This window comes from Tiliqua scincoides, chromosome 2 (assembly GCF_035046505.1).
Source record: "Tiliqua scincoides isolate rTilSci1 chromosome 2, rTilSci1.hap2, whole genome shotgun sequence".
Lineage (NCBI taxonomy): Eukaryota > Metazoa > Chordata > Lepidosauria > Squamata > Scincidae > Tiliqua > Tiliqua scincoides.
This window is the reverse complement of record NC_089822.1, coordinates 262,282,396-262,309,191: the sequence shown is the minus strand read 5'-3', so window position 1 is coordinate 262,309,191 and position 26,796 is coordinate 262,282,396. Positions and strand designations below refer to the sequence as shown.

Below are 26,796 nucleotides of genomic sequence, written 5' to 3'. Positions count from 1 at the left end.
AGTGGCCCACCAAATGCCCCAGGGAGCACACCAGATAACAAGAGATCTCATCCTGGTGCCCTCCCTTGACAACTCCCCTGACAACTTCACCCAACAGGTTTATAAGTGCTCACCAACATAGGGGGCAACACTTAACCCCACAGGACACTGCAAACCAAAGGCCACAACACTGAGCAGGAGCTTGTCAGTACCACCTTCTGGAATCTGCCCTCCAGAAAGCACCAGAGCCATCACAAAACAGTCCCTACCCCCATCCTTGACAGGTGACCCAGAAGGATACCATGAATGGTATAGAGTACTGCTATGAGGTCCAGCAGAACTTACAGAGTTGCACTCCTCTGTTTAGCTCCACCCTAGGTTATTTACTAGGGTAAACAAGACTGTTTTGGTTTCAGAGCCGGACTGAAAGCCAGATTGAAATGGGTCCAGATGATTTCATCCAGGAACGACTAGATTTGGGTCACCACCAGTGTTTATGCCTCAAGTCCATGCAGCTCCTAGCCAAACTCTGGGCCGCACAGCACTCAGCAGCCCAGATGCTCAGAAATGATGCGTGACGCCATTGAATGTGCATCTGGAGATGGCTCAACACCAACATGGACCCCTTACCGGGAAGCCTGGTCCCCACCACTGCTTGAGTACTTTGCTCCAAAATAGGAGGTTCAAAGGCCCAAAATTTGCCTTCTCAACCTGAGGCCTTCTGGGCTGAGCTCTTAAAGAAGGCAGGGCACAATATAAGGCAATCTGCATTTATGCCCTGGATGTTTTGCAATGATCTTTCACCACCACTTTTCGGGCTAAAGGTCTGTAAAGGCATCCTTTTTTTGTCCTCAGTGACCATGCAGAAGCTCTTGCTTCCTCATATCTTGTTACACTTATTTGAACTCCTTAAACTGGGCCAGATCCCATTTTCTGGGGGGCTGTGACAGAGGACAATGGCCCGTGGAGCTCCCTGCCTCTGCAGAAGCCATAAACAACCTTCAGCTGTTTGGAATCATTGCCCAAAGAGGGAAGCCCTCAAATTGTAATTTACATGGAGGGTGACGTGATTTACTGCCTTTTAAGCAGGTGAAATCCTCACACACACACACACACACACACACTACTTATTTCTGTGCCAAAAAAATCTTCACTTCTAAATTTCTGTGAGTTGTGGTCAAATCACATATTACAAGAAGGGCGTGATTAGCATTTTTGTGCTTGGTTGTTGCTTTGGTTTTATCATAGATAGCAGCCGCAGAGGCGGGGGGCTGATCCAGATTGGGGACGTGGGCTTTAACCCTTCTCCTGACCATGGTCCCAATTCAGATCTTGTTGCTCTGCAGTGAATATTTCCTAGGAAGGGAGGGGGCTCAATCTGCATTGGGAGCATGGCAGGGATGGAGACTAAAAGCCTCCCCCCATGTGCCACAGTCTGAAAGAGTGACTGCCCCCTCCACAGCTGCTATTTACAGTTACAAAAATCCAGCTCAGAAGTGCTGCTCACCAGCTTCCTGCAACATGTAGTTTGACTCCCCAAGGTGCTGCTGCTCAAGGAACAGGAGTAGAGGCAGCTTTCTTTAAAAAAGCAGCCCTATTTGCAGTGTGCAAGTAATAACAAAGTCAAAGGTGCCTCAGAACATGCGCAGAGTGCTTTCCCCCTCATCACTGAGTCACCACAGTCTCAGCGGAGTCCCTTGGCCCTGAGCACTCCTCCAACTGTTCTGACCCGGTTTGGAGCCCTAATCATAATTCCCCTTCAGGCTGGGCATGTGGTGAGGTGACAGAATTGGCTTGTGTCAGGAATACTGGGCGATGAGTCAGAGCCGGCGCTCCTGCCCCCCTCCCAGTACATTGGGGTGGGGAGGGGAACTGGGGAGGAATGCACAAATACGATCTATCTGGAAGAGCATTGGCACATGCGCCTTCCGATCAAAATGTGTCTTTGGAAAAGGTGCATGTTAAATGTAGAGCTATGGGGAGGGAGAAGGTGGGCTCCACAGGCCCCCCAGGAAGGCCTGGAGCCTAACTGGCAATGGATGGCAGGGAAGCAGGGTTTCGTGGGTACGATTCCTGGTGCTCTCTCCGGCCCCCTCGGTGAAGAGGCTCTTCATATAGCAAGAGGATAACAGGCGTTTTATTTACTCCCAATAAGTAATGGCGCAGCCCCGGGAGGGAACGAAGGGAAGTCCAGAAAGTTTATTGGCAAGTTGTGGCACTGCAGGCCAACAGCTGGAATAATAATCCAATGCACAGGCTTTCTCCAGTGCTGGGATGTTTGTTAACTCCCATGGATTCCAGCAGTGCATTGACCTGAATTGTGGGGGAAACGTTTGTTTCCCCATCTATCGAGTAAGGTTAATCGAGGATAACGGTTGTCACCATTTTTTTTCCTCGAACAGCTGCACCAGCAGGCAGATATTCAACCAATGAAGCTTTTTTCCAGACAGAGCTGCAGCTGTTGAGAAAGCTTCAGTTACTGGATTTCCTGCTGACTTATAGCTGTGAAAGGCACAGAAACTCTACTTGGAAAACAGCCTCAAGGAGGGGGGTCTGTGTGTGCATTTTTAAACCTGTGACTGCCATTCTGTTGCATCAAACCATGACTCCTGCTGAATCCGCGGAACTCCTTGCCGCAGGAACTGGTGATGGCATCTCACCTAGATGCCTTTAAGAGGGGATTGGACAAATTTCTAGAGGAAGCGTTCATCATGGGTTACGTTAAGATAGGTATGTGCAAGCTCCTGATTTTAGAAGTAGACTGCCTCAGAATGCCAGTTGCAGGTGAGGACACCAGGATGCAGGTTGTATCTTGCTGTCTTTTGTGCTCCCTGAGGCATCTGGTGGGCCACTGTGAGATACAGGAAGCTGGCCTAGATGAGTCTTTGGCCTGATCCAGTGGGGCTGTTCTTATGTTCTTAAACTACAATTCCCAGGATTCCTTGCAGGTCTCTTGTTATCTGGTGTGCTCCCTGAGGCATCTGGTGGGCCACTGTGAGATACAGGAAGCTGGCCTAGATGAGTCTTTGGCCTGATCCAACAGGGCTCTTCTTATGACTTGTACTGAGCCAACCAGTGCTGGCTACAGGTTTTGGGGGGGGGGGCTCCTTGTGCAAGAGGCTCTCAGTGTGGACCCCCCTCCTTCAGTGGGTTCTCCATCCACATCACTGCCATTGCTTGCTGGTTGTCCATTTGCCAAGAAGAAAACTGGTGAGTAAGCAGATGGCAGCAGATGGTGGGTCAGGACCAGACCAGAGGGTGGGTCAGGAAACAGACAAGAAGGAAAAGGAGTTGCAGAAACAGGGGGCTCCCAACAGTGGGCTCCTTGCCAGGGTGTGAAGCTTGGAAGATGGCCGTCCAGGATTTCAGGAAGAAGAGAGTATTTCCCACTTCTGCTGCCTTTTCACTGACACGGTCTATTGGCGTCTAAACCTTGCCTATTGAATTCAGACTCCAGAGGAGTGTCGAGGCCAGTTCAAGATCACTCAGCAACTGGGTCACTGCACCAAATGCAGCCGTCGTCCCCTTACCTGGTGATGTGCTATCCCCTGCTCTTCCCACTCCCAGGCCTGGAAAAGATTAAGGGCAATGGAACTGAAAAAGAAGCGTGGAGGAGATGAGAGTGGTGGGCTAGAGCAAGGGCTGGCCCAAGACCTCCTGATGCCTGAGGCAGCAAGCCAGAAGCTGGCCCTCCAACCTGATGATGTGTCAGCCTTTACTCCTCTCACTCTCCAATGTTCTGGCCCAGCTCTCCACATTTCCTCTTCCTTTGTGTCCCTGTCTTCCTCTTCAATCCAGGGAGTGAAAATAGAAGCAGTGGGGAAGGGGCAAGCAGTGGGGAAGGGGCAAGTTGGCAGACAGAGATCAATCTGCTGGCAGACCCCCACCAATCTGCTGGCAGATCTCCACCAATCTGCTACCTGAGGCAACCACTTCAGTTGACCTCATGGGTGGGCCAGGCTTGATTAAGACTCTCTGTCTAGCCCATCACTTTCTTCTGCACCAATTTTCCTCTTCCACTTTGCTCCCTCTTCCTTTTTCAATCCAGGGAGTAGATGAAGGAGTGACAGAGGGGGCGAGTGGGTGGGCAGGAGCAGGCAAACCCTGCCGGTCTACTGCCTGAGGCAATCAGTCAGCCTCATGGATGGACCAGCTATCCTAGCAGTTCTGTATTGCTCTCTAGCAGGGGCAGGGTTCTGAATACAGACCTGCAGTGGAGTTTCTGTTAAGGAAAGCGCCCTACAGGTAGACCACAGCTGCGATACAAGGACATCTGCAAGAGAGATCTGAAGGCCTTAGGGATGGACCTCAACAAGTGGGAAACCCTGGCCTCTGAGCGGCCCGCTTGGAGGCAGGCTGTGCAGCATGGCCTTTCCCAGTTTGAAGAGACACTTGGCCAACAGTCTGAGGCTAAGAGGCAAAGAAGGAAGGCCCATAGCCAGGGAGACAGACCAGGGACAGACTGCACTTGCTCCCAGTGTGGAAGGGATTGTCACTCCCGGATTGGCCTTTTCAGCCACACTAGACGCTGTGCCAGAACCACCTTTCAGAGCGCGATACCATAGTCTTTCGAGACTGAAGGTTGCCAATACTAAAGGCAGGGGTGGGCAAACATTTTGGCAGGAAGGCCACATCAACTTTCTGACACTGTGTTGGGGGCCTAAAAAAAATGCTCAGGGGGAAAAGCAGAAAACACATGGAGACAATTAAAAAAACTTGCGCTAACTCAACCTGCAGTTTGTGTCTAGCGGTCTGGCAGTCGTGTGCCAGCGCAGGCTCCAACAGTCTGCCAGAGGCTTATTGGAGACTGGGGGCTTCCTGCGGGTTGGCTTGGGGTCCCTGAGGGCTGCAAATGGCCCCTGGGCCGGGGTTTGCCCACCTCTGGCCTAAGGGAAGAGAGCGAGGGGAGTGTCTGGAGACTGGCTACACTCACACTCCTTATACACTTACACTCCTTACACTTAAGAACATAAGAACAGCCTCACTGGATCAGGCCATAGGCCCATCTAGTCCAGCCTCCTGTATCTCACAGCGGCCCACCAAATGCCCCAGGGAGCACACCAGATAACAAGAGACTTCATCCTGGTGCCCTCCCTTGCATTTGGCATTCTGACATAGCCCATTTCTAAAATCAGGACGTTGCGCATACACATCATGGCTTGTACCCCGTAATGGATTTTTCCTCCAGAAACTTGTCCAATCCCCTTTTAAAGGCATCCAGGCCAGATGCCATCACCACATCCTGTAAGGGTCACACTTACATCCGCTTTTATGATTCATATAAGTTCCATCTCTAATATATTCATTTATGTAAATTTATTCAAATTTGAAATGTAAATTAATTCATTTTCCCCCAGCCCCCGACACAGTGTCAGAGAGATGATGTGGCCCCCCTGCCAAAATGTTTGGACACCCCTGAGTTAGAGGGATGGTTGTGCGGGAGCAAGCCTTCTTTGTAGTGGAGCCAAAACTATGGAATTCCCTTCCCGGAGAATTAAGAACTAGTCCCTCTCTCTTGGCTTTTGGAAAGGGATCAAAACATACCTGTTTCATCTGGCTTTTGGGTGATGGGTTAATATCTGCTCTCTGCACCTCAATAATAGTGCTGTGGCTTGGCTACTTCTTTCTGGATCAAATAGTTAAGCCCCAATGGTTCTACTCTTTGTCTGTGTGTGTGTGTGTGTGTGTGTGTGTGTGTGTGTCTGTGTCTGTGTCTGTGTCTCTGTGTCTCTGTGTGTGTGTGTCTCTGTGTGTGTCTGTGTGTGTCTGTGTTTTCTTTTCTAAATGAGTTTACTTAATGTTGTTATGTATTGTACATTTATTGGGGAACTTTGTAAGCCATCCTGGACAGAATCGAAAGACTGGATATAAATTTTTCAAATAATATATTTGAAAGTTATTTGTTCCAAAATTCAGGCTGATAGAGCTGCTGGCTGCTGGTTTCCACCATACTATGTGTCTTTATTTTCAACTCTCAAGCATTGGATGGGTGTTGTGATGTGCTCCCTGCTTCCCTGTGAGCAGTGAGAATTTCCAGGGACGGTACTATCAGGTTTCATTTCTTTTGGACGGGAGAGAGTACAGGAGACTTATGGTGTCTTTGTTTTCCTTGCAAACATACAGGAAGAGCATAAGTGGGGGCAAAGAGGCTCTCCTGCAAGACAGTGCTACCCTGCATCAGAACACCACAGTGAGGTGCCCTATGTAGCAAGGTCCTTCCCCATCACCCATCAAACCGCTCTCCTCCTTTCTCTCTCATGTCTCTGGCTGGACTCTTCAGATATAGCATGAAACCATTTTTCTGCTCAACCACAGTTTCTTGTTATATCTGAACTCAGTGCATACATGAGTTCAGAGCCTGCGTTGGCTCGGTCATGTCGTGAGAATGGATGATGGCCGGATCCCAAAGGATCTCTTCTATGGAGAACTCGTGCAAGGAAAGCACCCTACAGGTAGACCACAGCTGCGATACAAGGACATCTGCAAGAGGGATCTGAAGGCCTTAGGAGTGGACCTCAACAAGTGGGAAACCCTGGCCTCTGAGCGGCCCGCTTGGGCTCAGGCTGTGCAGCATGGCCTTTCCCAGTTTGAAGAGACACTTTGCCAACAGTCTGAGGCTAAGAGGCAAAGAAGGAAGGCCCATAGCCAGGGAGACAGACCAGGGACAGACTGCACTTGCTCCCGGTGTGGAAGGGATTGTCACTCCCGAATTGGCCTTTTCAGCCACACTAGACGCTGTGCCAGAACCACCTTTCAGAGCACGATACCAGAGTCTTTCGAGACTGAAGGTTGCCAACAAATGAACTCAGTATTTGCTCAAGACCTCCCAGCTCCATAGGCTGTATGCCAACTGCTGCCCTCCTACCTGGTCAAATGCTAGGCTCTGCTCCTCCCACTCCTTGGATTGGAAAAGGAAGAGAGGGAGAGATTGGAGGAGGAAGCGAGGAGATGCTCTGCAGCCCACTGCACTCCTCTTCCACACACTTCTTTCGCTAGGCTCCCTTTCTCTTACAATCCAGTGAAGAGGTGAGTGGGTGGATGGAGGTGTGTGCCCTCCCCCATCAAACTGATGCCTGAAGCAACAGCCTTATGGATGGGCCTGTTCAAGCTCCATGGACTGTTTGGAGTCAACAGTGCAGGATCGTTCTAAACCATGGTTTGAAGCTGGTTTGTGAACCTGTTTGAACTAACTGTGTTTGGCTGTCTGAATTAGCAGACTATGGGCAAACCCCAGTGAGAGCCACTGCTCTACCTCTTGATGCATCATGGAGACCAGCCCTGAACAGTTGCGGATCTCTGTACAACCCCCCCCCCGAGAGAGAGAGAGAGAGAGCCCTCTCCCTAACTGAAGGGAAGTTCCCTTCTCCAAGCTGCTCCATTAGATATCTCCTTCAAAAACACATGTTACTGTTATGCAAGTGGTTCTAAGGAAGGAGATCCCACAGCTGTTATCCTAAGGAACTGTTCAGCCTGCATTTATACTCCCTCTTTCCCCTCTGGCTTGCTCTTATCTAATTCAGTGTTGTCTCCTGCCAACTTCCTGCTCCATCCCTGCGTCTCCGCCATGTGTCGAGTTGCATTTCAGAGCACCCTGTGGGTTTCTCTGCCACTGTGATGGTTCCCTAGAGGCTCAGCTTTGGCAAGTGCTCAGGGATTGTCTCAGGTCTCTGTTTGCATTCCTGCTGTCCGCATCAATGTGATAGGCGAGATCCACATTGCGCTTAATGATTTCCCTGGTGGCTCTTTATCCTGTGGTGAGGCTCTGTGAGAGCGAACGTGAAAACCATTCCTTTTAGTTGGGGCTTCTTCAACCACAGTGCACAAAGGCACAGCTTGTGTGTGCAAGAGAACGAGAGTGATTTTAATACCTGTTAATGGGCTTGGGTTTGGCAATGCCTGAACTACATACATACACTTGTATGTATGTATGTATGTATGTATGAACTACATACATACACTTGTATGTATGTATGTATGTATGTATGTATGTATGTATGTATGTATGTATGTATGAACTACATACATACACTTGTATGTATGTATGTATGTATGTATGTATGTATGTATGAACTACATACATACACTTGTATGTATGTATGTATGTATGTATGTATGTATGTATGAACTACATACATACACTTGTACTGAACTCGTACATACACTTCCAACTGTAAAATCCCAGTACCAAGTTCCCTGGTAAATCACTGATGCTGTTTTTGTCTTTTGGAACACTCTTTTGGAATGTTTTTGTCTTTTGAAATGAGTTGAAAAGCGGTATATAAATACTGTTAATAATAATAATTAGTCTGAAATGCCAGAATCACTATCCTGTGGAGTTCCTCTGCTCCCTCTCTGTCTCTAGAGATCATAGGTGATATCAAAAGGGAGGACAAGTTCCCCTTGCCTCCCTGCTGTCACCCATCACTACAGCCCCATGTTAACTTGATGAAAAAGCTATTTATTTTTCATATTTTTATACTGCCCTTCCTCCAAGGAGTTCAGAGTAGTGTACATGCTTTCTTCCCTCCTTTTGTCCTCGTCTGAAGCTAAGCAGGGTCAGGCCTGGTTAGTACTTGGATGGGAGACCGTTTGGGAAGACCGGGTGCTATAGGCTTATACCATAGTCTTTCGAGAATGAAGGTTGCCAACCATTTTGTCCTCACAACAACCCTGTCAAGTAGGTCATGCTGGGCCTTTGGCATGACCCAGCAGGGCTCTTCTTATGTCCTTATGATTATGTTTTTGTACCTTCACTTCTATCCCACACTGTGTGACAAAACTCTAACCCATTTGACTTATTTGTTTCTCACAGGTTCGCACCATGGGGAAGCCACCAAACGCAATTCCCTTTCTTCTCTTCCACTTCTTGCTGGGGGTCTCTTGGGCGGCTCTTGTGCCCCGTCCTGCCATCCCCTCCAACGCTACCGTTTTCTCTCATGTTTATACCATAAAGCTGGTAGGGGATGGCACAGAAAATGAAGGTGTTGCCGCGGCGCCGCAGGAAGCATTAGGGCCCCCAGGATCCTCGCAGGCAGGAGGCCTCTATGAACATACCCTGGAAGGGCCCGACCAGGAACATGTGGTTTTCACCCACCGCATCAATCTGCCTTCCCAGACCTGTGGGTGTCCACCTGGCACTGAGGACACCCAGGATCTCTTGAGACGGCTGCAAGCCCTTGAGAATGAAGTACGGACGCTCCGAGAGACCTGCCAAGCTGGAGGAGGCTGTTGCCCTGCTACTGCTAGTATCCAGGCCAGTACAGGTGAGCCTTGGGAAAAGAAAGTGCATGGAAGAGCACAGCAGACGTGGTGTGAGAGATATGCAAAGCATCTCCTCAAAAGGTCTTCAGAAGCCCAGTGGACAAGACAGTGGGGAGGGGCATTCTCCTCTGTGGAGGGGGCATTCTGCCGTTCTGACCCTGGGCAGCACAGGTGCCAGGAAAGTTGAGCTGTATTCTAACATTTTGGAAAGAAGCTTGGATTTATTTATGAAATGGCATAAGTGGGGGCCAACTTGCCTGTCCATATTGGCTACATTAAAGTATGCACGTGCACGCACACGCACACACACACACACACACACACACACAATCTATTGGAACTTTGTGGCTACTTTGATCTTGACTAATTTACATTAGGGACAATGAGAAAGAATTCCACAAATTCCCATTTTGGAGCTGTCAAAGGACTCAGTCATGCCCTTTGATGATCTAGGAGCCATACTCCCTAATTTAAAAGGGCTTTAATCCTAGTTCTTTAGCAGTGAGGGAAATGCATTCTGCGCATGCTCAGATTTGCTTTCTTCACATGTTACTTCATATGTTTGCAGCACCAGGAACAGGTTTCAGGGGGGTGGTTTGGTCCTATTACTGAACTATATGGACTAACGCCATGGTCAGGCACTATATAATGCAGCTTCATATGTCCAAAGTGCTATATGTGTTGGTGTAACTATCCGCTTGCTGACCATATTTTAGGAAGGGCCAGGGAAGCCCACCTGGGTTTGTGTACTGGAACCCTTTTATTGGATATATTGACCTGATATCAAGGAACTATGCAGAGAAAGGAGTATGGTTAAAACTGTATAAGAAAAAGATTTATTAAACATATAGAAAGTATAAAACTTTCACCAGTTCAGACAACTTGAACCAGTCGAAAAGTAACTCATGACAAGTCAAAACACATCTAACAAATCATATATATCAGGGACGGCCTGACACAAGAGCCACATACGATAAGCTTCCTTTGCTTGAGAACAGCAAGAGAGGTGGTTTAAGAGCCACAATATTTAAAAAGTATTTAAATTCTTAATTATATTTACTCACCATGAGCATAAAACTTACATTTTATTCCAGTGAACCCCCAATAACTCCCAGTAAATAATGATAATTATTTCACGTTTCTTATTTACGTTTTATATTTATTATTAACTTTCATCCCTTGCTGATGTGAGTGCATGTGTGTGGCATCAGGAATTAATGGTAATGACTGGCAGCTGGTCCAGATGTTCCAGCTGTCATTAACTGCAGTGCCACTTGGAAAGGGTGGGAAATCTTTACCTCAGAGTTTATCTCAAACCTGCTTACTCCTCTTGTTACAGACTCTCTCTGATATTCTTGACAGTCTAGATCAGGGGTCTTCGAACTATGGCCCAGGGGTCACATCTGGCTGGCCACAATTATCGGACTGCAGCAACTTAAAGTATTTTTTCGAGTCACACAGTTGGACAGTTAATACATATTGTTCTGTCCCCGCGCTGCTTTCCGTATGGCCAGAGTGGTGTCAGCCCGGCGAACCCTCATTTTCAATCACCTGAGCCATATGCTTTAAGATCCTCAAACCATCATTCACTGTTAACCTCATTCCTGCCAATAAAACAAATTGGTTTTCCACATGTTGACTTTTGAACAATTCCGTAAAATGATCACAGTGAGGAAATAGCATCATTTTTGCACATGCATAAACAAAATATACAATGTGGCCCTTGCACTGAAAAGTTTGGAGACCCCTGTTGTGGATGTTAACAAAATACCAATAACTTAGCACTTCTGCTTCTTCACGGCAGAAGACCTCGGGCAGATACCGCTGCCCGAACTGCCCCTCCTAACCGAGGAGTTAAGTCAGATAGAGGTTAAAAGAGAAGATGTTTCAGACCTCATTGATAAATTAAAGATCAATAAGTCACCGGGCCCTGATGGCATACACCCAAGGGTTATTAAGGAATTGAAGAATGAAGTTGCAGATCTCTTGACTAAGGTATGCAACTTGTCCCTCAAAACAGCCACGGTACCAGAAGATTGGAGGATAGCAAATGTCACGCCTATTTTTAAAAAGGGAAAGAGGGGGGACCCGGGAAACTATAGGCCGGTCAGCCTAACATCTATACCGGGTAAGATGGTGGAATGCCTCATCAAAGATAGGATCTCAAAACACATAGACGAACAGGCCTTGCTGAGGGAGAGTCAGCATGGCTTCTGTAAGGGTAAGTCTTGCCTCACAAACCTTATAGAATTCTTTGAAAAGGTCAACAGGCATGTGGATGCGGGAGAACCCGTGGACATTATATATCTGGACTTTCAGAAGGCGTTTGACACGGTCCCTCACCAAAGGCTACTGAAAAAACTCCACAGTCAGGGAATTAGAGGACAGGTCCTCTCCTGGATTGAGAACTGGTTGGAGGCCAGGAAGCAGAGAGTGGGTGTCAATGGGCAATTTTCACAATGGAGAGAGGTGAAAAGCGGTGTGCCCCAAGGATCTGTCCTGGGACCGGTGCTTTTCAACCTCTTCATAAATGACCTGGAGACAGGGTTGAGCAGTGAAGTGGCTAAGTTTGCAGATGACACCAAACTTTTCCGAGTGGTAAAGACCAGAAGTGATTGTGAGGAGCTCCAGAAGGATCTCTCCAGACTGGCAGAATGGGCAGCAAAATGGCAGATGCGCTTCAATGTCAGTAAGTGTAAAGTCATGCACATTGGGGCAAAAAATCAAAACTTTAGATATAGGCTGATGGGTTCTGAGCTGTCTGTGACAGATCAGGAGAGAGATCTTGGGGTGGTGGTGGACAGGTCGATGAAAGTGTCGACCCAATGTGCGGCAGCAGTGAAGAAGGCCAATTCTATGCTTGGGATCATTAGGAAGGGTATTGAGAACAAAACGGTTAGTATTATAATGCCGTTGTACAAATCGATGGTAAGGCCACACCTGGAGTATTGTGTCCAGTTCTGGTCGCCGCATCTCAAAAAAGACATAGTGGAAATGGAAAAGGTGCAAAAGAGAGCGACTAAGATGATTACGGGGCTGGGGCACCTTCCTTATGAGGAAAGGCTACGGCGTTTGGGCCTCTTCAGCCTAGAAAAGAGACGCTTGAGGGGGGACATGATTGAGACATACAAAATTATGCAGGGGATGGACAGAGTGGATAGGGAGATGCTCTTTACACTCTCACATAATACCAGAACCAGGGGACATCCACTAAAATTGAGTGTTGGGCGGGTTAGGACAGACAAAAGAAAATATTTCTTTACTCAGCGTGTGGTCGGTCTGTGGAACTCCTTGCCACAGGATGTGGTGCTGGTGTCTAGCCTAGACGCCTTTAAAAGGGGATTGGACAAGTTTCTGGAGGAAAAATCCATTATGGGGTACAAGCCATGATGTGTATGCGCAACCTCCTGATTTTAGGAATGGGTTAAGTCAGAATGCCAGATGTAGGGGAGAGCACCAGGATGAGGTCTCTTGTTATCTGGTGTGCTCCCTGGGGCATTTGGTGGGCCGCTGTGAGATACAGAAAGCTGGACTAGATGGGCCTATGGCCTGATCCAGTGGGGCTGTTCTTATGTTCTTATGTTCTTATGCTTGCTCTTTTATAGCCTGCGATAGCACCTTTTTTATCTTTTTGTGATAAATTTTTCATTATTATATACAAGATCTTTGTTATATACAAAGATATATACACCGTTATATACAAGTTCTTTCCATATATTGTTTGTTATGTACAAGATATTTATAGCACTATATACAAGAACTTTCCACTTATACCTTATGATTTGTGGATACCATACAAGCTGAGAAGGGCTTTCCTTAAAGCTGGATATTACACAGCATGTTGTTAATATGTGTTAAATAATACTGTTCTCGGGATTTAGCTATCCAGATGGTAACCCTACATATTATAATATTTTTGATGAAACACTCCAGACTTCCTTTATTGGACATGGGGGGGGGGGAGGTGTCATAAAACTTCTCCAACACTATTAATTAGTATTTTAAGATAAATAGCATCAAAATGTTGCACAAATTGTACAGAGTTTCTTATTTCTCTTGTTCCCTCACCTAGGTCAGACAGACATCCGCACTTTGTGTTCACATCACGGGTCCTTTGATCTCTCTCGCTGCCTCTGTGAATGTGAGCCAGGTTGGAGTGGCCCCACCTGCGCTGAGCAAAGCTGCCCAGGTGGATGTGGTGGCCCGCAACGGGGCAAGTGCTTGAATGGGCGTTGCCAGTGCCGCCCTGGCTATTCCGGGGCCCGCTGTGAAGAGCCACCTACTTGTCCAGACGATTGTAATGACCAAGGCCGTTGTGTAGATGGACGTTGCTCCTGCTTTCAAGGATACGTTGGTCCTTCCTGCTCTGACCCAGCCTGCCCCCAGGACTGCCGGGGTCATGGCCAATGTGTATCGGGACGGTGCGTGTGTGACCCTGGCTACGCTGGGCCTGACTGCGGAACCCGGGCCTGCCCTAACAACTGTAACCAACGTGGAGAGTGCCGTAATGGACGTTGTGTGTGTAACCCTGGCTACTCTGGGCCTGACTGTGGGAGCCAGAACTGCCCTAACAACTGTAACCGGCGTGGAGAATGTCGTGACGGACTCTGCATATGTGAGCAAGGCTATTCTGGGCCTGACTGTGCAACCCGGGCCTGCCCTAACAACTGTAACCAACACGGAGAGTGCCGTAATGGACGTTGTGTGTGTAACCCTGGCTACTCTGGGCCTGACTGTGGGAGCCAGGCCTGCCCTAACAACTGTAACCAACGTGGAGAGTGCCGTAATGGACGTTGTGTGTGTAACCCTGGCTACTCTGGGCCTGACTGTGGGAGCCAGAACTGCCCTAGCAACTGTAACCGGCGTGGAGAATGTCGTGACGGACTCTGCATATGTGAGCAAGGCTATTCTGGGCCTGACTGTGCAACCCGGGCCTGCCCTAACAACTGTAACCAACACGGAGAGTGCCGTAATGGACGTTGTGTGTGTAACCCTGGCTACTCTGGGCCTGACTGTGGGAGCCAGGCCTGCCCTAACAACTGTAACCAACGTGGAGAGTGCCGTAATGGACGTTGTGTGTGTAACCCTGGCTACTCTGGGCCTGACTGTGGGAGCCAGAACTGCCCTAGCAACTGTAACCGGCGTGGAGAATGTCGTGACGGACTCTGCATATGTGAGCAAGGCTATTCTGGGCCTGACTGTGCGACCCGAGCCTGCCCTAATAACTGTAACCAACACGGAGAGTGCCGTAATGGACGTTGTGTGTGTAACCCTGGCTACTCTGGGCCTGACTGTGGGAGCCGGACCTGCCCTAGCAACTGTAACCGGCGTGGAGAATGTCGTGACGGGCTCTGCATATGTGAGCAAGGCTATTCTGGGCCTGACTGTGCAACCCGGGCCTGCCCTAGCAACTGTAACCAACACGGAGAGTGCCGTAATGGACGTTGTGTGTGTAACCCTGGCTACTCTGGGCCTGACTGTGGGAGCCGGACATGCCCTAACAACTGCAACCGGCGTGGAGAATGCCGTGATGGAACCTGCATATGTGACCAAGGCTACTCAGGGCCTGACTGTGGGAGTCGGGCCTGCCCTAACAACTGTAACCAACGTGGAGAGTGCCGTAATGGACGCTGTGTATGTAACCCTGGCTATTCCGGACCTGACTGTGGAACCCGGACTTGCCCTAGCAATTGTAATAGGCGTGGAGAATGTCATGATGGTCTCTGCATATGTGAGCAGGGTTATTCTGGGCCTGATTGCGGAACCCGGACCTGCCCCAACAACTGTAACCAACGTGGAGAGTGTCGTAATGGACGCTGCATATGTGACCCTGGCTACTCTGGGCCTGACTGCGGAACCCGGACCTGCCCTAACAACTGTAACCGACACGGAAAGTGCCGTGATGGACTCTGCGTGTGTGACCAAGGCTACTCTGGACCGGACTGTGGAACTCGGGCCTGCCCTAACAACTGTAACCAGCGTGGAGAATGCCGTGATGGGCGCTGTGTATGTGAGCCAGGTTTTACAGGCCCGGCATGTGGCACCAAGTCCTGTCCCAATGACTGCAGCCAGAGAGGGCGTTGTCTGAAGGGAGGGGTGTGCGCCTGCCACGGGGGATACACAGGGCCTGACTGTGGGCAGCTGGCATGCCCAGAGGACTGCAGTGGCCATGGAGAGTGCCAGAACGGGGTATGCCAGTGCCAGGAAGGTTATTCTGGAGAAGACTGTTCCATAGGTAGGTAGAAATTTATCTTACTAAAAGTCCTGAAGTCTCTGATGTACTCTAGCAACTTGACTCCTGAATTAGCTTCTCACTCTGAGACTTGCTCATTTCCCCAAAGGGTAAGGTTTGTAACCCTGAAGCTTTGGGTTGCATCCAGAGGTCTGGCAGTCCTGAACCTCATAATTTTCAGAACATTCTTATTGTGAGAACCTCAGAACATTCTTATTGTGAGAGTAGTTGCAGGGAAACCTTATTCACAGCAAGGGGAACTACGTAGCATGACTACTTTTGGGTGGATTTGCTTTTGTTCAGCTTAAACAGGGAGTGAGAAGCAAGCCTATGAAGAATGCACATAACTCAGGAGTGCTACCTTAGGAGGCTTCAGAGATGATAGGCATGAGAAGTTGTGATTGCTTATTCTGACCCATCTTCCTCTCTACCAATTCTGGCTAAACAGAGATTCCATCCATTGGCGTTCATGTGCGTAGAAGAGATGAAACATCCTTCCGCCTGGAGTGGAGTCGCCCAGTGTTACCTGTGGATGGATATGAGATCCAAGTGGCTCCCATGGTAACTGGCTGTGCTTGGGGACAACAGAGAGAGGGAGGTTGCTCAGATGGTGTTTGTGTGGCAATGGTCTTCTGTTTGTTGGGACACCAGTGTATATTTGAGTAACATGGGAGAAAGCAAACTCATATTCCTTGATAACACAACAGCAGGAACCATGATGTTATTTCCTTAATCTGTAATAGGCCTACATTTGCAATATTATGTACAGTTTATTTCCCAAAGGATCTCCTCTATGGAGAACTCGTGCAAGGAAAGCGCCCTACAGGTAGACCACAGCTGTGATACAAGGACATCTGCAAGAGGGATCTGAAGGCCTTAGGAGTGGACCTCAACAGGTGGGAAACCCTGGCCTCTGAGCGGCCTGCTTGGAGGCAGGCTGTGCAGCATGGCCTTTCCCAGTTTGAAGAGACACTTTGCCAACAGTCTGAGGCAAAGAGACAAAGAAGGAAGGCCCATAGCCAGGGAGACAGACCAGGGACAGACTGCACTTGCTCCCAGTGTGGAAGGGATTGTCACTCCCGGATTGGCCTTTTCAGCCACACTAGACGCTGTGCCAGAACCACCTTTCAGAGCGCGATACCATAGTCTTTCGAGACTGAAGGTTGCCAATAAAAATAGTACAGTTTGTTTCACTCATCACAGACATGATAGCCTAAAATCAGGGAAGGGGTAGAAAAATAGCAACTAAAAGGATCAGGGTGCTCTTCCCTTGGAAGAGTAGTTTAACTTTTTCAGACTCACAACACAGCCTTGTCACAACTGTGACATAGATCTATATGTTCATAGAGTTAGGCCCAAAATTCATGGAGGATTTGAGACTGAAAGAGAAGCCAAATTACTCACCCCCTTTAGGAGTGCTCTTTAAAATTCAGGTGAGGTGCTTGCATAGTTAAGTACCCCACATCCAATTCCCTTTATGCCCCTAATACAGTCAGAGGCTGGTTCGTATGGGCGCTCGTTCGTATGGAAGTGGCTGCTTCCAATTTGCACTGTGAATTCACTCCTCCCTTCTCCCTCCAATACGCAGAAAGATCGTCAGGCAGGTGGATCCGTGCGCCTGCCTGGCACTGAGACGTCCTTCGAACGCACAGGGCTGGTGCCAGGGGAGGAATACAATGTTACCATCCGGGCAGAAAAGGGGCAACGCTACGGGCCTCCCGTTTCCCAGACCGTGCGTACACGTATGTAGCCTGAACCAGTGCATGTGTAGTCTACCTATGCCTGTGAACTTCATTCATGTCTCACTAATGTGCTTTGGTGCCTGCAGTTTCCTTTCCCAATTCAACTTGCAACTTCTCCTATATTACCAAAGAGCTGCTTCTGACATGCATAAAGAAAACACTGGGTGTTGTTGGCATCCTTCAGTCTCTGAAGACTATGGTATCACACTCTGAATAGTGTTCTGGAACAGAGTGTCCTCTCTAGTGCGTGAAGCCTGAGTAAAGTAGGTATGGAGGATAGGCTGTTACCCATGCAGCAAATCCCCCCTCTCCACGTCACTGGAATGGTCCAATGGAAAGGCAGAAGCCAATACGGTTGGTTCCAGCGGCGTTGCAGGAGTTGCCAGAACATGACTGTGTTCAGCCATGAACTGCCTCAGGGACTCTGGCTCCGGATTTTGCCTCGAGGTTGACTCCTGAAGCCTTTTCCATAACTGGATGTAGCCACAAGGCAGTGGAGGTTTGGGATCAGAGTTTTCCTTCTCTCAGATGAGCTGCCTTCCCAGGCTAACGAGTCCCATCTACCCGGTGGCTGTTCAGTCGCCTCTTACGACAAGTACAGCCAAACTTCTACACCTTCACTGGGTTTAGAAGCATAGTTTTACATACAAGCCAATCTCTCTGCATGGGCCTATTTTTTTAAATTGATATTTGAATCTCACCTTTCTTCCATGGAGCTCAGGTCATACACAGTTCTCCCCACCTCATCCTCACAATCCTATAAAGCAGAGGTTTTCAGATTGGGGGCATTGTGACGCCCCAGCCTGAGGGCCCTGGCCTCTTTGCCCTTAAGGGGCAGGGGCAGCCAGGAGGCAGGGAGAAGGCAGTGGTGCAATCCCCAGGATCGCGCCACTCAGGGGGCTGCAGGGGCTTCACTGCACTTACCACAGTCTCCTGCAGCCTCCCGGGGGTGTGGGGAGCCCTATGCATTTGTCCGCAGGGCTCCCTGAGGCTTCCAAAGTGAAAGTGGGGCAATCACGCCCCACCTCCGCTAAACTGGAAGCACGGCGTGATCGCTCCACTTTCACTTCTGACAGGGCTACAGGGACTGGGGTGCACTCACCAGTCCCTGCAACAGCATCCTGGGGGTGCAAGGAGCCCTGTGCGAGCCTCTGCAGGGCTCCCCAGGTCAGCTGCAGTGAAAGTGAGCGATCGCGCTCCACTTCTGGTTTTGCGAAGGCAGAGCGCGATTGCTCACTTTCACTGCTGCTGACCTGGGGAGCCCTGCAGAGTGCACCCCAGTCCCTACAGCCCCCCTGAACAGCGCGATCCTGGGGATCACGTCGCTGCCAAAGGAATGTTTGTTTCCTTACTTAGGAGCTGCATTGCCCTAATGTCGGTGCTAGAAAGTGTGTTAAGATTGCGCCCATAGGGGGCAAATTGCGTAGGGGGGCAAATGCCCCAAGCACTGCATCCATACGGCTCTCCAAACTGCATGGGAAGCCTTCTGAGGCTTTCGATACAATCTTTCCGGTTTCCCTGAAGTATTGTTTAAGATTGCGGGGAAGGCTTGGAATGCTTTCCCAGTCAGCCCCAATGTCACGCGAGGCTTCATGGCATTGGGTAAGCAGGAGGGCAACATGGTGCTAGGGTGGCAGCATCGTGGACCTTCGCCCTGGGGCACATAGCAGGGCAGGTCTGTTACTGCTGTATAATCCGCAGAGTTTGACTCGGATTGAAGAGACCCAAATTCAAAATGTCTTCCTTATGAGTGAAAAGGGCAACTTGGGTGGGGTACTTTTTACCACATTTTGAGTAAAGTGTGCTGAAGTTCTGACAAGTCATCATTTTGGCCATCTTAAACTAGAGGTTTTTAGTTTTTTGTCTTTCTGAGAGAACGCTGTACATTGACTTGTCTGTCAAGGAATGTTTGCATGTGGTAGAAAATTCCGGAGCATGTTCCGTAGTTTACCTGAAGCATACTGGGCCTCAGCATTATCCCTTGTGAACATAGAGAGCAACTTGGAATGCACCCTCTCCTGCCAGACAATCCGTAACGGTGTGCAAGTTGTCTTTCAACATTGCTGATCTTTTCCTGAAAGAGCCACTATCAACCTCCTGAGAACTCCTGGATTTCCTGGAAGCTAATCGGAGATGGTTTTCAAGCTTCCCACTTCAGGGAGGACTTTTCACACCACAGAGCATCTGCTGCAAGATCTCAATGTGGAACATAAGAACAACATAAGAACAGCCCCACTGGATCAGGCCATAGGCCCATCTAGTCCAGCTTCCTGTATCTCACAGCGGCCCACCAAATGCCCCAGGGAGCACACCAGATAACAAGAGACCTGCACCCTGGTGCCCTCCCTTGGGAGTGCTTGAGGCATTTGCCTTCTTGCATCCTGGTGCCCTCCCTTGCATCCTGGTGCCCTCCCATGTGTTGCAGAAGATGCTGGAACCAGTCTTATGACATACAGATATATTGCATTGGACTTATTGGGCCTGCTTAGCCTAAAATTCCTAAAATATCTCACATAATCTTTTAAGATAACAGTTTTCCAGGAAAGATGATTAGAGGTGAACAAGCTGGCTTTCAAAGACATGTATGTGGTATCACTGATCTTCTAATGATATCTTGCTATTTTTCAATGAGGTAAATACATGAGAAAATAAAAATCAAGGGGGAAAGCAAGTCATTTAACAACCTACCTCCCACAGCCAAAAAGAGTTAATTAAGGGGCTGTTTATTGCTAATATCCAGATGTTGTTAGACAGAAAACAATAAAATGGGCTGAATCTGCAAAGAGGACACTAAAAGACCTTGTCCTTTAAAGCAAAGTGCTTAACTGGTTTACATCAGGCAGGCTGGGGATGCAGTTCTGTTATATACAAAACAACACAGTACGAAAACAGCACAATAGGAGAACAAAATAGATAACACAGGAATATAGCAATTTGACAATGATGTGATGTGGATTCCTCATAAAAAGTAAGTGAATAAAGGGTGGCAGTCTCCCAGAAAAGGGCCAATGTGGAAAAAGCTCTAAAACTTATCTTCCTTTCGCATGGCTATTATCATCTCTCTTTCTATTGGCTCCCTATTTTCAATGATGAAAGTGGATTACATGTGATTCTGGAATCCTGTAAACCCCCCCCCCCAATAATTCTGAGCTCTGTGACTAAAGTGAACAGACTTTTGTTGTCCCCAGGACTCCATAATTAATCTATTTTTATTAGTACCTATCTTTTTATGCAGATACATTCCTTGTATTGAAGACATACTGTAAGTCCACATTGTATATAAGCCTTGGTAATTGTAGTGGACTACTGACAGCAAAAAAATACCAAATAAAGCCAGGAAGTTAGGAAGCCTCTGTTCCTTGAAATTATACTGGCTTATTATGAAATTCAATGGACCAGTTTCCCCCAAATGGAATGAATTATTTAACTTTGGAACCAGGTTCTGTTTCCTGTTTCCCAAGACCTTTATAACACCTTTTCTTGCATGTCATTCTTAAATGCAGTAATTTCTGTATGCCCCTTTAAGCTGTGCGCAAACACATCAAGGGTCTACCCACTTTGGGAGCATCGTACTCCTTTTGTCCCCTTCTTGCTATCTCTGTTCTGAACAAACTCATCTTTTGTCAGCTTTACTTATTTCCTCTCAATTCCCTTTTCCTGCTCTCTGCCACCTATGTCACTCCCTTTCTTCCAGGGATAGCACCTCCCCAAGGTCTTCAAGCATTGAAGGTGACAGGAAGCAATGTGACCTTGCAGTGGGATTCACCTGCCATTCGCCCAGATGGCTACAACCTAAGCTATGTGATTGTGGCTGCTGGTCGACCCCCCCAAGAACCCAAATCCCTAGAGCTGCCTGCAACACCCGAAAGCATCACCTTGAAAGATCTGGAGAGCAACACCCGATATCGTATCACTCTGACTGCTCATCAGAGCGGTGAGAGCAGCCGACCTGCTACCATCACTACAAGCACTGCTGGTAGGATACTGGGGTGATGAATGGGGGTTGGTGTTAGCACTTGCATTCAAAAAGAGGCTTATTATTGTGGGTTTCCCAAGAGCTTCTGGCTGTCCACTGAATGCTGGGCTAGATGGGTATTTTGTCTGAAGATTCAACAAAAATAAAGTATTTATTTGAAACTAGAGGTGATAAAAGATATGTGCTTTCTTCCAAAAAATGGCAGCCATGTGTTGAATTATCCTTGCCTGCACTGTAATGTGTAGTCAACTGGCAGCAATAAATGAACATGTGAAGCTGTGTTCTACAGAGTCAAACTGTTGGCTGACCTATGTCTGTATTCTACACTGACAGGTAACAGCTGTTCAAGGTGTTAAGCAGGGCTCTTTCCCCTACTTTAGCAGAAGATAATTTAACTTGGGACCTTTTGAACAAGAAGCAAGCTACCTTCTACTGAGTTAGACCATTGATTCATGTATCTCAGCATTGTCTGTGTCAGTTGGCAGTTCTTCACTGTGTACAGGCAGAAGTCTTTCCCAGCCCTTTCTGGAGATGAACTTGCATACAAAATATGAGCCAAAGTCACATCCCCAAGTAATGGAAACGATGTGGCATGAGGAGAGGGAAGTGCATGCTGTCATGATATCCTATCACATTTCCATGGCTGAGCATTGCATTTCTCCATTTGTTCATTTTAGCTTGAAAAATGTATACCCTGCCTGCCCTTCAGTAATACACTGTAATTCCAGGGTGGCTAGCAGTCAATAAAAGCAATTAAATAAACAATTAAAAATCATAGCAACAGTAGAAAATTTTTTTAAAAAGAACAGCATTTCAATGTAGAGGAAGGAGAATTCTAGATGTCTGCCATTTTTTATAGCAGCCCTGTGCTCTTCATAATGTCTGCTTCCATCCTTATATTCCTAAGAGGAAGGGAGAGAAGGTTGCAGGAAGGCATTGTGGGATGGAGGAGGAGGAAGGTGATAGGACTGATGTGATGCGGTTCATAAGATTGTACGTGGATATGGGGGGGGGGTGTGGTTCAGATCTCTACCAGCCGTGAAGTTCATTGGGCAGCCCTAGGCAATGCTCTTTCTCTGCTCCTTATCTGCTTTGTAGAGTTATCAAGGGCCTAAAACTTTACTGAGCTATATTAAAAGAATGATAGAAAGAGAAGATAGATTGGGGGGGACGACTGGCAAATATTTGATCATATTACAATTTTCCTGAGAATAAAGTTCTGAGACAACAACTTTCACCTTGGAATTGTGTATGTGTGTGAAAAGAGATCTGAACCCCCCCCCCCCATCAATTTGGGGGTTCTAATTCACAGCGGGTGCAAAATTCACCATATACCCATACTCTTTTTTTCCTATCCTGTTTGGTTCTCAATGTCTTGGTTTCCCAAAATGAACCTTGGCCATTATAATTCTCTGGGAGGTTATGTGTGCTTCAGTGATTTCTTCAGTACCCTAACAAATCAAAATCTCCAAGAGTCCTTTGGAGAGTGACACTGACTACAAACCAGGTTGCATTTTCAGGGTCAAACAGCTCGTCGGTAGAAGGAGTGAGTGTGAAAGTTAACCTGAGAGAGGAATTGGAGACTACCCACATCACTGTCTCTTAGAAATATTTCAGTGTATGACTTTCTTCTCTTGCTGCTCAAGGATTCTTTCTTCCATTCTCCAGCTACAGTTGTTTATTGCCTCAAGACGGTGGATTTTTAATCTTCTCATTTATCCCTTCTCTTTACAGCCAATAAGTCTCTGAAGACCAAGTGAAGATGACGGGTCTATATTGGGGGGAGGAATTCTTGGATTAATGCCTTTTCTTTTATGACAGCTGACGCGAAAGCAGTAAAAGAATGGAGTACTAAGTGTGTTCCTTCTGTGGGCTGTTGATTCCAATACAGACTGGTTTGGATAGAGTGAGGAAACTGGGAAATTTATTTATTTATATATTTACAAATTTATATCCTGTTCTATCTGCCAGTTGGGCATTCAAAGCGGCCCAAATTTTACCATGCTGCAGATGGGAATACTTCCCACGCGTTCGGACTCCGTTACTCCTTTCCATCTAGTCCTTTGCTGTAACCACCTCCATTTTTCATTCCACTAGCACCAGCACCGAGCCAACCAATCCGCCTCTACACGACACCGTCCCCATCTTCCCATCTAAAGCCTGATATTTCTTCCTCTGGTCCTGAGGCCAGAAAGCCAGGCGTCAGGCCATATCGAGACCACACCCCGTCTAATGCGACAACCTTGGCCAACGATCGCTTCCTGAATAATTTAGTACAAAACATCTCAGCCAAGCTTTCCCCATACAGAGGAACTATTCTTGATCGCTTGGAGAGCTACCTCCGTGCCATCAACTTCCGCCTCCGTGGCAATCAGACCATAGAGAGTGTGGCCAGGTCCATTTACATCTACCTAATGAAACGGAAGCCACGGGAATTCCAAGAGATGGTCATTGATCGCCTCGGAATGACTGACAGTTCATCTCCCAATAGGGACTTCCATTTCAGGGAAGCAGAGAGTGCCTTCTCAGATGGATACATCCGTCCGGACCACACAAAGCCGGCAGTGGTAGCCAGCTCCCCAAATAGCCTTGAAGTGTCTTTGGATGGTGTGAGGGGACTTTCCGACAATGTGGTTATCCGCTACTACGATAGAAGGAATGGAGAAGTCAGGGAGTTAGTGGTGCCCGGAGATGCTTACACAGCGATTATCACTGGATTGGCTCCTGGCACAACCTACCAGGTGGAGATCCACGGTGTGGTGAAAGGACATTCCTCTAAGTCTTACTCCTTTGTAACTGCCACAGGTACCAGGGTCAATAGGATAGAAATCTTCAACTCTCTTCTTTGACTTGTACCCATATCATCACGTGCCTCATTCATTTTGCCACCATTTCTTGGGCATGTTTGCTTGGAACCCCCACACGTAGCCAAGTATTTAATCATGTGTTGCTTTCGCATCCTGCGGAAAGTCATTGGGACACAAGCGTACTAATGATCTTTCTGGTGTTTTTTTTTCCTTTTAAAAAAGCAAACCAAGCTTTGTTCTGCTCCTCGTCTCAACTGTACTTCACGTGAATGTTGCAGTGCCCACCGGCTGATTACCTCCTCCTTCCTAGCCAAATAATTCAATTGTTGGCAGTTCTGAAGTTTGTTCAGTCTGTTTTTATTATGTTTTTGCCGTGTGCCATTTCTTGCAGACCATTTGTCTACATTCCTGTGTTGTCAGAAGTTTGTTTGAAAGGCTGACTTGCAACTAATTGAGGTGGGTTGGGAGTGGGATTTCCAAGCATTGACTTGCTTGCAACCACCCTCTCCCACCCCTCCATGTATTTATATTCTAATGATCTAAACAATCTCTGTTATGGACAATGTTAAACTCACAGCACAATTCAAACTGTTGCTTGAGCTGGCACAGCTGTCCCCTCTGGGGCTTTACCCTATTGGGCTTCTTGGATCGGCACCAGCTATTTAGCTGGCACAAATCTGGGAAGCCACATGTAGGGCTGCCCTACTGGGGAAGGAGGTTTGGATGCGGGTGCATCACCACTGCTGATCGCACTCCTCCTCCCAGTCTTGATCATTCCTTGTTCTGTCCTCCCCTGCCTCCAAAACACCTCCTGCCACTCTCCCCATGATACCTTGGGGTAAATATATCTTCTTACCCCAAGTGAGATACAGGAAGCTGGACTAGATGGTCTTTTGGCCTGATCCAGCAGGGCTCTTCTTATGTTCTTATGTTAAGACCTCCAGCCTGCTCCTAAGCTGCATTGGATGCAGCGCAGGCCCTGCAGCCTGGCTGCACCAGCACAGCTTACAATTGGGCTGTTAAAGGTCTTAAGAGATAGGCTCCCATAAAAAATTATGCAGGGGATGGATAGGGTGGATAGAGAGATGCTCTTTACACTCTCACATAACACCTGAACCAGGGGGCATCCACTAAAATTGAGTGTTGGGAGGGTTAGGATAGACAAAAGAAAATATTTCTTTACTCAGCGTGTGGTTGGTCTGTGGAACTCATTGCCACACGATGTGATGATGGCATCTGGCCTGGACGCCTTTAAAAGGGGATTGGACAAGTTTCTGGAGGAAAAATCCATTACGGGTTGCAAGCCATGATGTGTGTGTGCAACCTCCTGATTTTAGAAATGGGCTATGTCAGAATGCCAGATGCAAGGGAGGGCATCAGAATGAGGTCTCTTGTTATCTGGTGTGCTCCCTGGGGCATTTGGTGGGTCGCTGTAAGATCCAGGAAGCTGGACTAGATGGGCCTATGGCCTGATCCAGTGGGGCTGTTCTTATGTTCTTGTGTTCTCCCCACCCCCTATTTAACCCATTTTTCCCCGGCCTACAAGTGTACACATTTGGTCCTTGTCGCGTATATGCCATGTTGTTCAGAAATGGCTTAACCAGGAGTATGCATTCATTTTCATAGTGAATGGGTCCCATCCATATCAGGATAGGTGCTATTCATTCTGAAACAAATGAGTTGCAGTGTGAATGGGCAAGGTCCATTTTGAGAACTCCTATTTATTTTGGATGGGGGATTAGGGAAAAAAAGTGAAACTTTTTCTTCATAGCTCTCTGAAGGGATTCACAGTGCAGCCACCTCTGCACAGTGACCATTGTTTTTCACTAAATAAAATTTAAATAAATAGAAAATATGAATCTAACTAAATAAAAAACATTCAACAATGAAAATTAAATAATTTTTCCCCTTGCACATCCTCTATGTTAAGATCACGACAAGACCAAAAGATAGTGACAGACCCAAGCTATCTCCTCAGATTTGTGCCTGAGCAGGGAGGATGTGAACTCAGCCTCCCTGTTAAGTTCAACGTGCTTGAACCACTAGCCCACACTGCCTAAGTATTGCTAAAGCTAAACATTTAGCAAAACATTTAACACAATTGTTTGAAACAATTCTCAGCCAGACATCAGATTCCTGCTTTTTTGAAAGTACCTCTTGGGAAAAAGAAAAAAAAAATTTCTACATTTTCAGATTTGAATGTTGAAGTTTTGCTGAATTGCAGTGTCTACAAAATGTTGTGTCAACACTAATTCTTGTGTGTCGTAATCTTTTCCCCTGTTTTAGCCATAGTCGTGTGCTGCTGCTCTTGATGAAGAGTGCCTGAGTGCCTTCGTGTTTAACTGCTTTATTCTTCCTCTAGGCAGCGCTCACCAGCTATTGCTTTTATACTGCTTCTGTGTCGTGGAAAGACCCTTTTTCACAGTTTCTTTTGCAGCACTTTTGGCTTCCAGCACACATCCATCAGACCAGCTCACTCACTTGCTGCTACTATCCACTTGTCAAATTCTAGGTGCCCACCTTGACGTTACCTGGTTTATATTTGGTTTTTACCCGCTCAAGGAGGTGCTTTCTCTTCCTGGGGAGTGGCTGGGCAACTGAAATGTATAAGAATGCTTGAATGATTTTTTTCTAGTGGGGGTTCAGCTCTGATCTGAATTTGGCAAGCATACCTCTGGTCAACTCTGAATTTCACCCAGTTTTATAAGTTTGCCAACCTGCATATGTAATGTTCCTGATTTTTTAGAATCAGGAACCATTTGCAGTTGGGGGTGAATTCTCAAGCAAATTTTTTTAGTT

At 47.5% G+C, this 26,796-nt stretch overlaps 1 protein-coding gene across 2 annotated transcripts in view; it reads left to right on the top strand.

Annotated features, from left to right (window-relative positions):
* Nucleotides 1-26,796, top strand: part of TNXB (tenascin XB) — a 109,641-nt gene that overhangs the window by 18,448 nt on the left and 64,397 nt on the right. For both annotated transcript variants that reach the window (XM_066615336.1, XM_066615335.1), the window contains exons 2-6: nucleotides 8,792-9,242; nucleotides 13,313-15,475; nucleotides 15,921-16,033; nucleotides 17,061-17,214; nucleotides 20,909-21,190. In XM_066615336.1, the coding sequence (XP_066471433.1) occupies nucleotides 8,801-9,242; nucleotides 13,313-15,475; nucleotides 15,921-16,033; nucleotides 17,061-17,214; nucleotides 20,909-21,190 (3,154 nt within the window). In that variant the 5' untranslated portion in view covers nucleotides 8,792-8,800. The remainder of the gene's footprint in view (nucleotides 1-8,791; nucleotides 9,243-13,312; nucleotides 15,476-15,920; nucleotides 16,034-17,060; nucleotides 17,215-20,908; nucleotides 21,191-26,796) is intronic.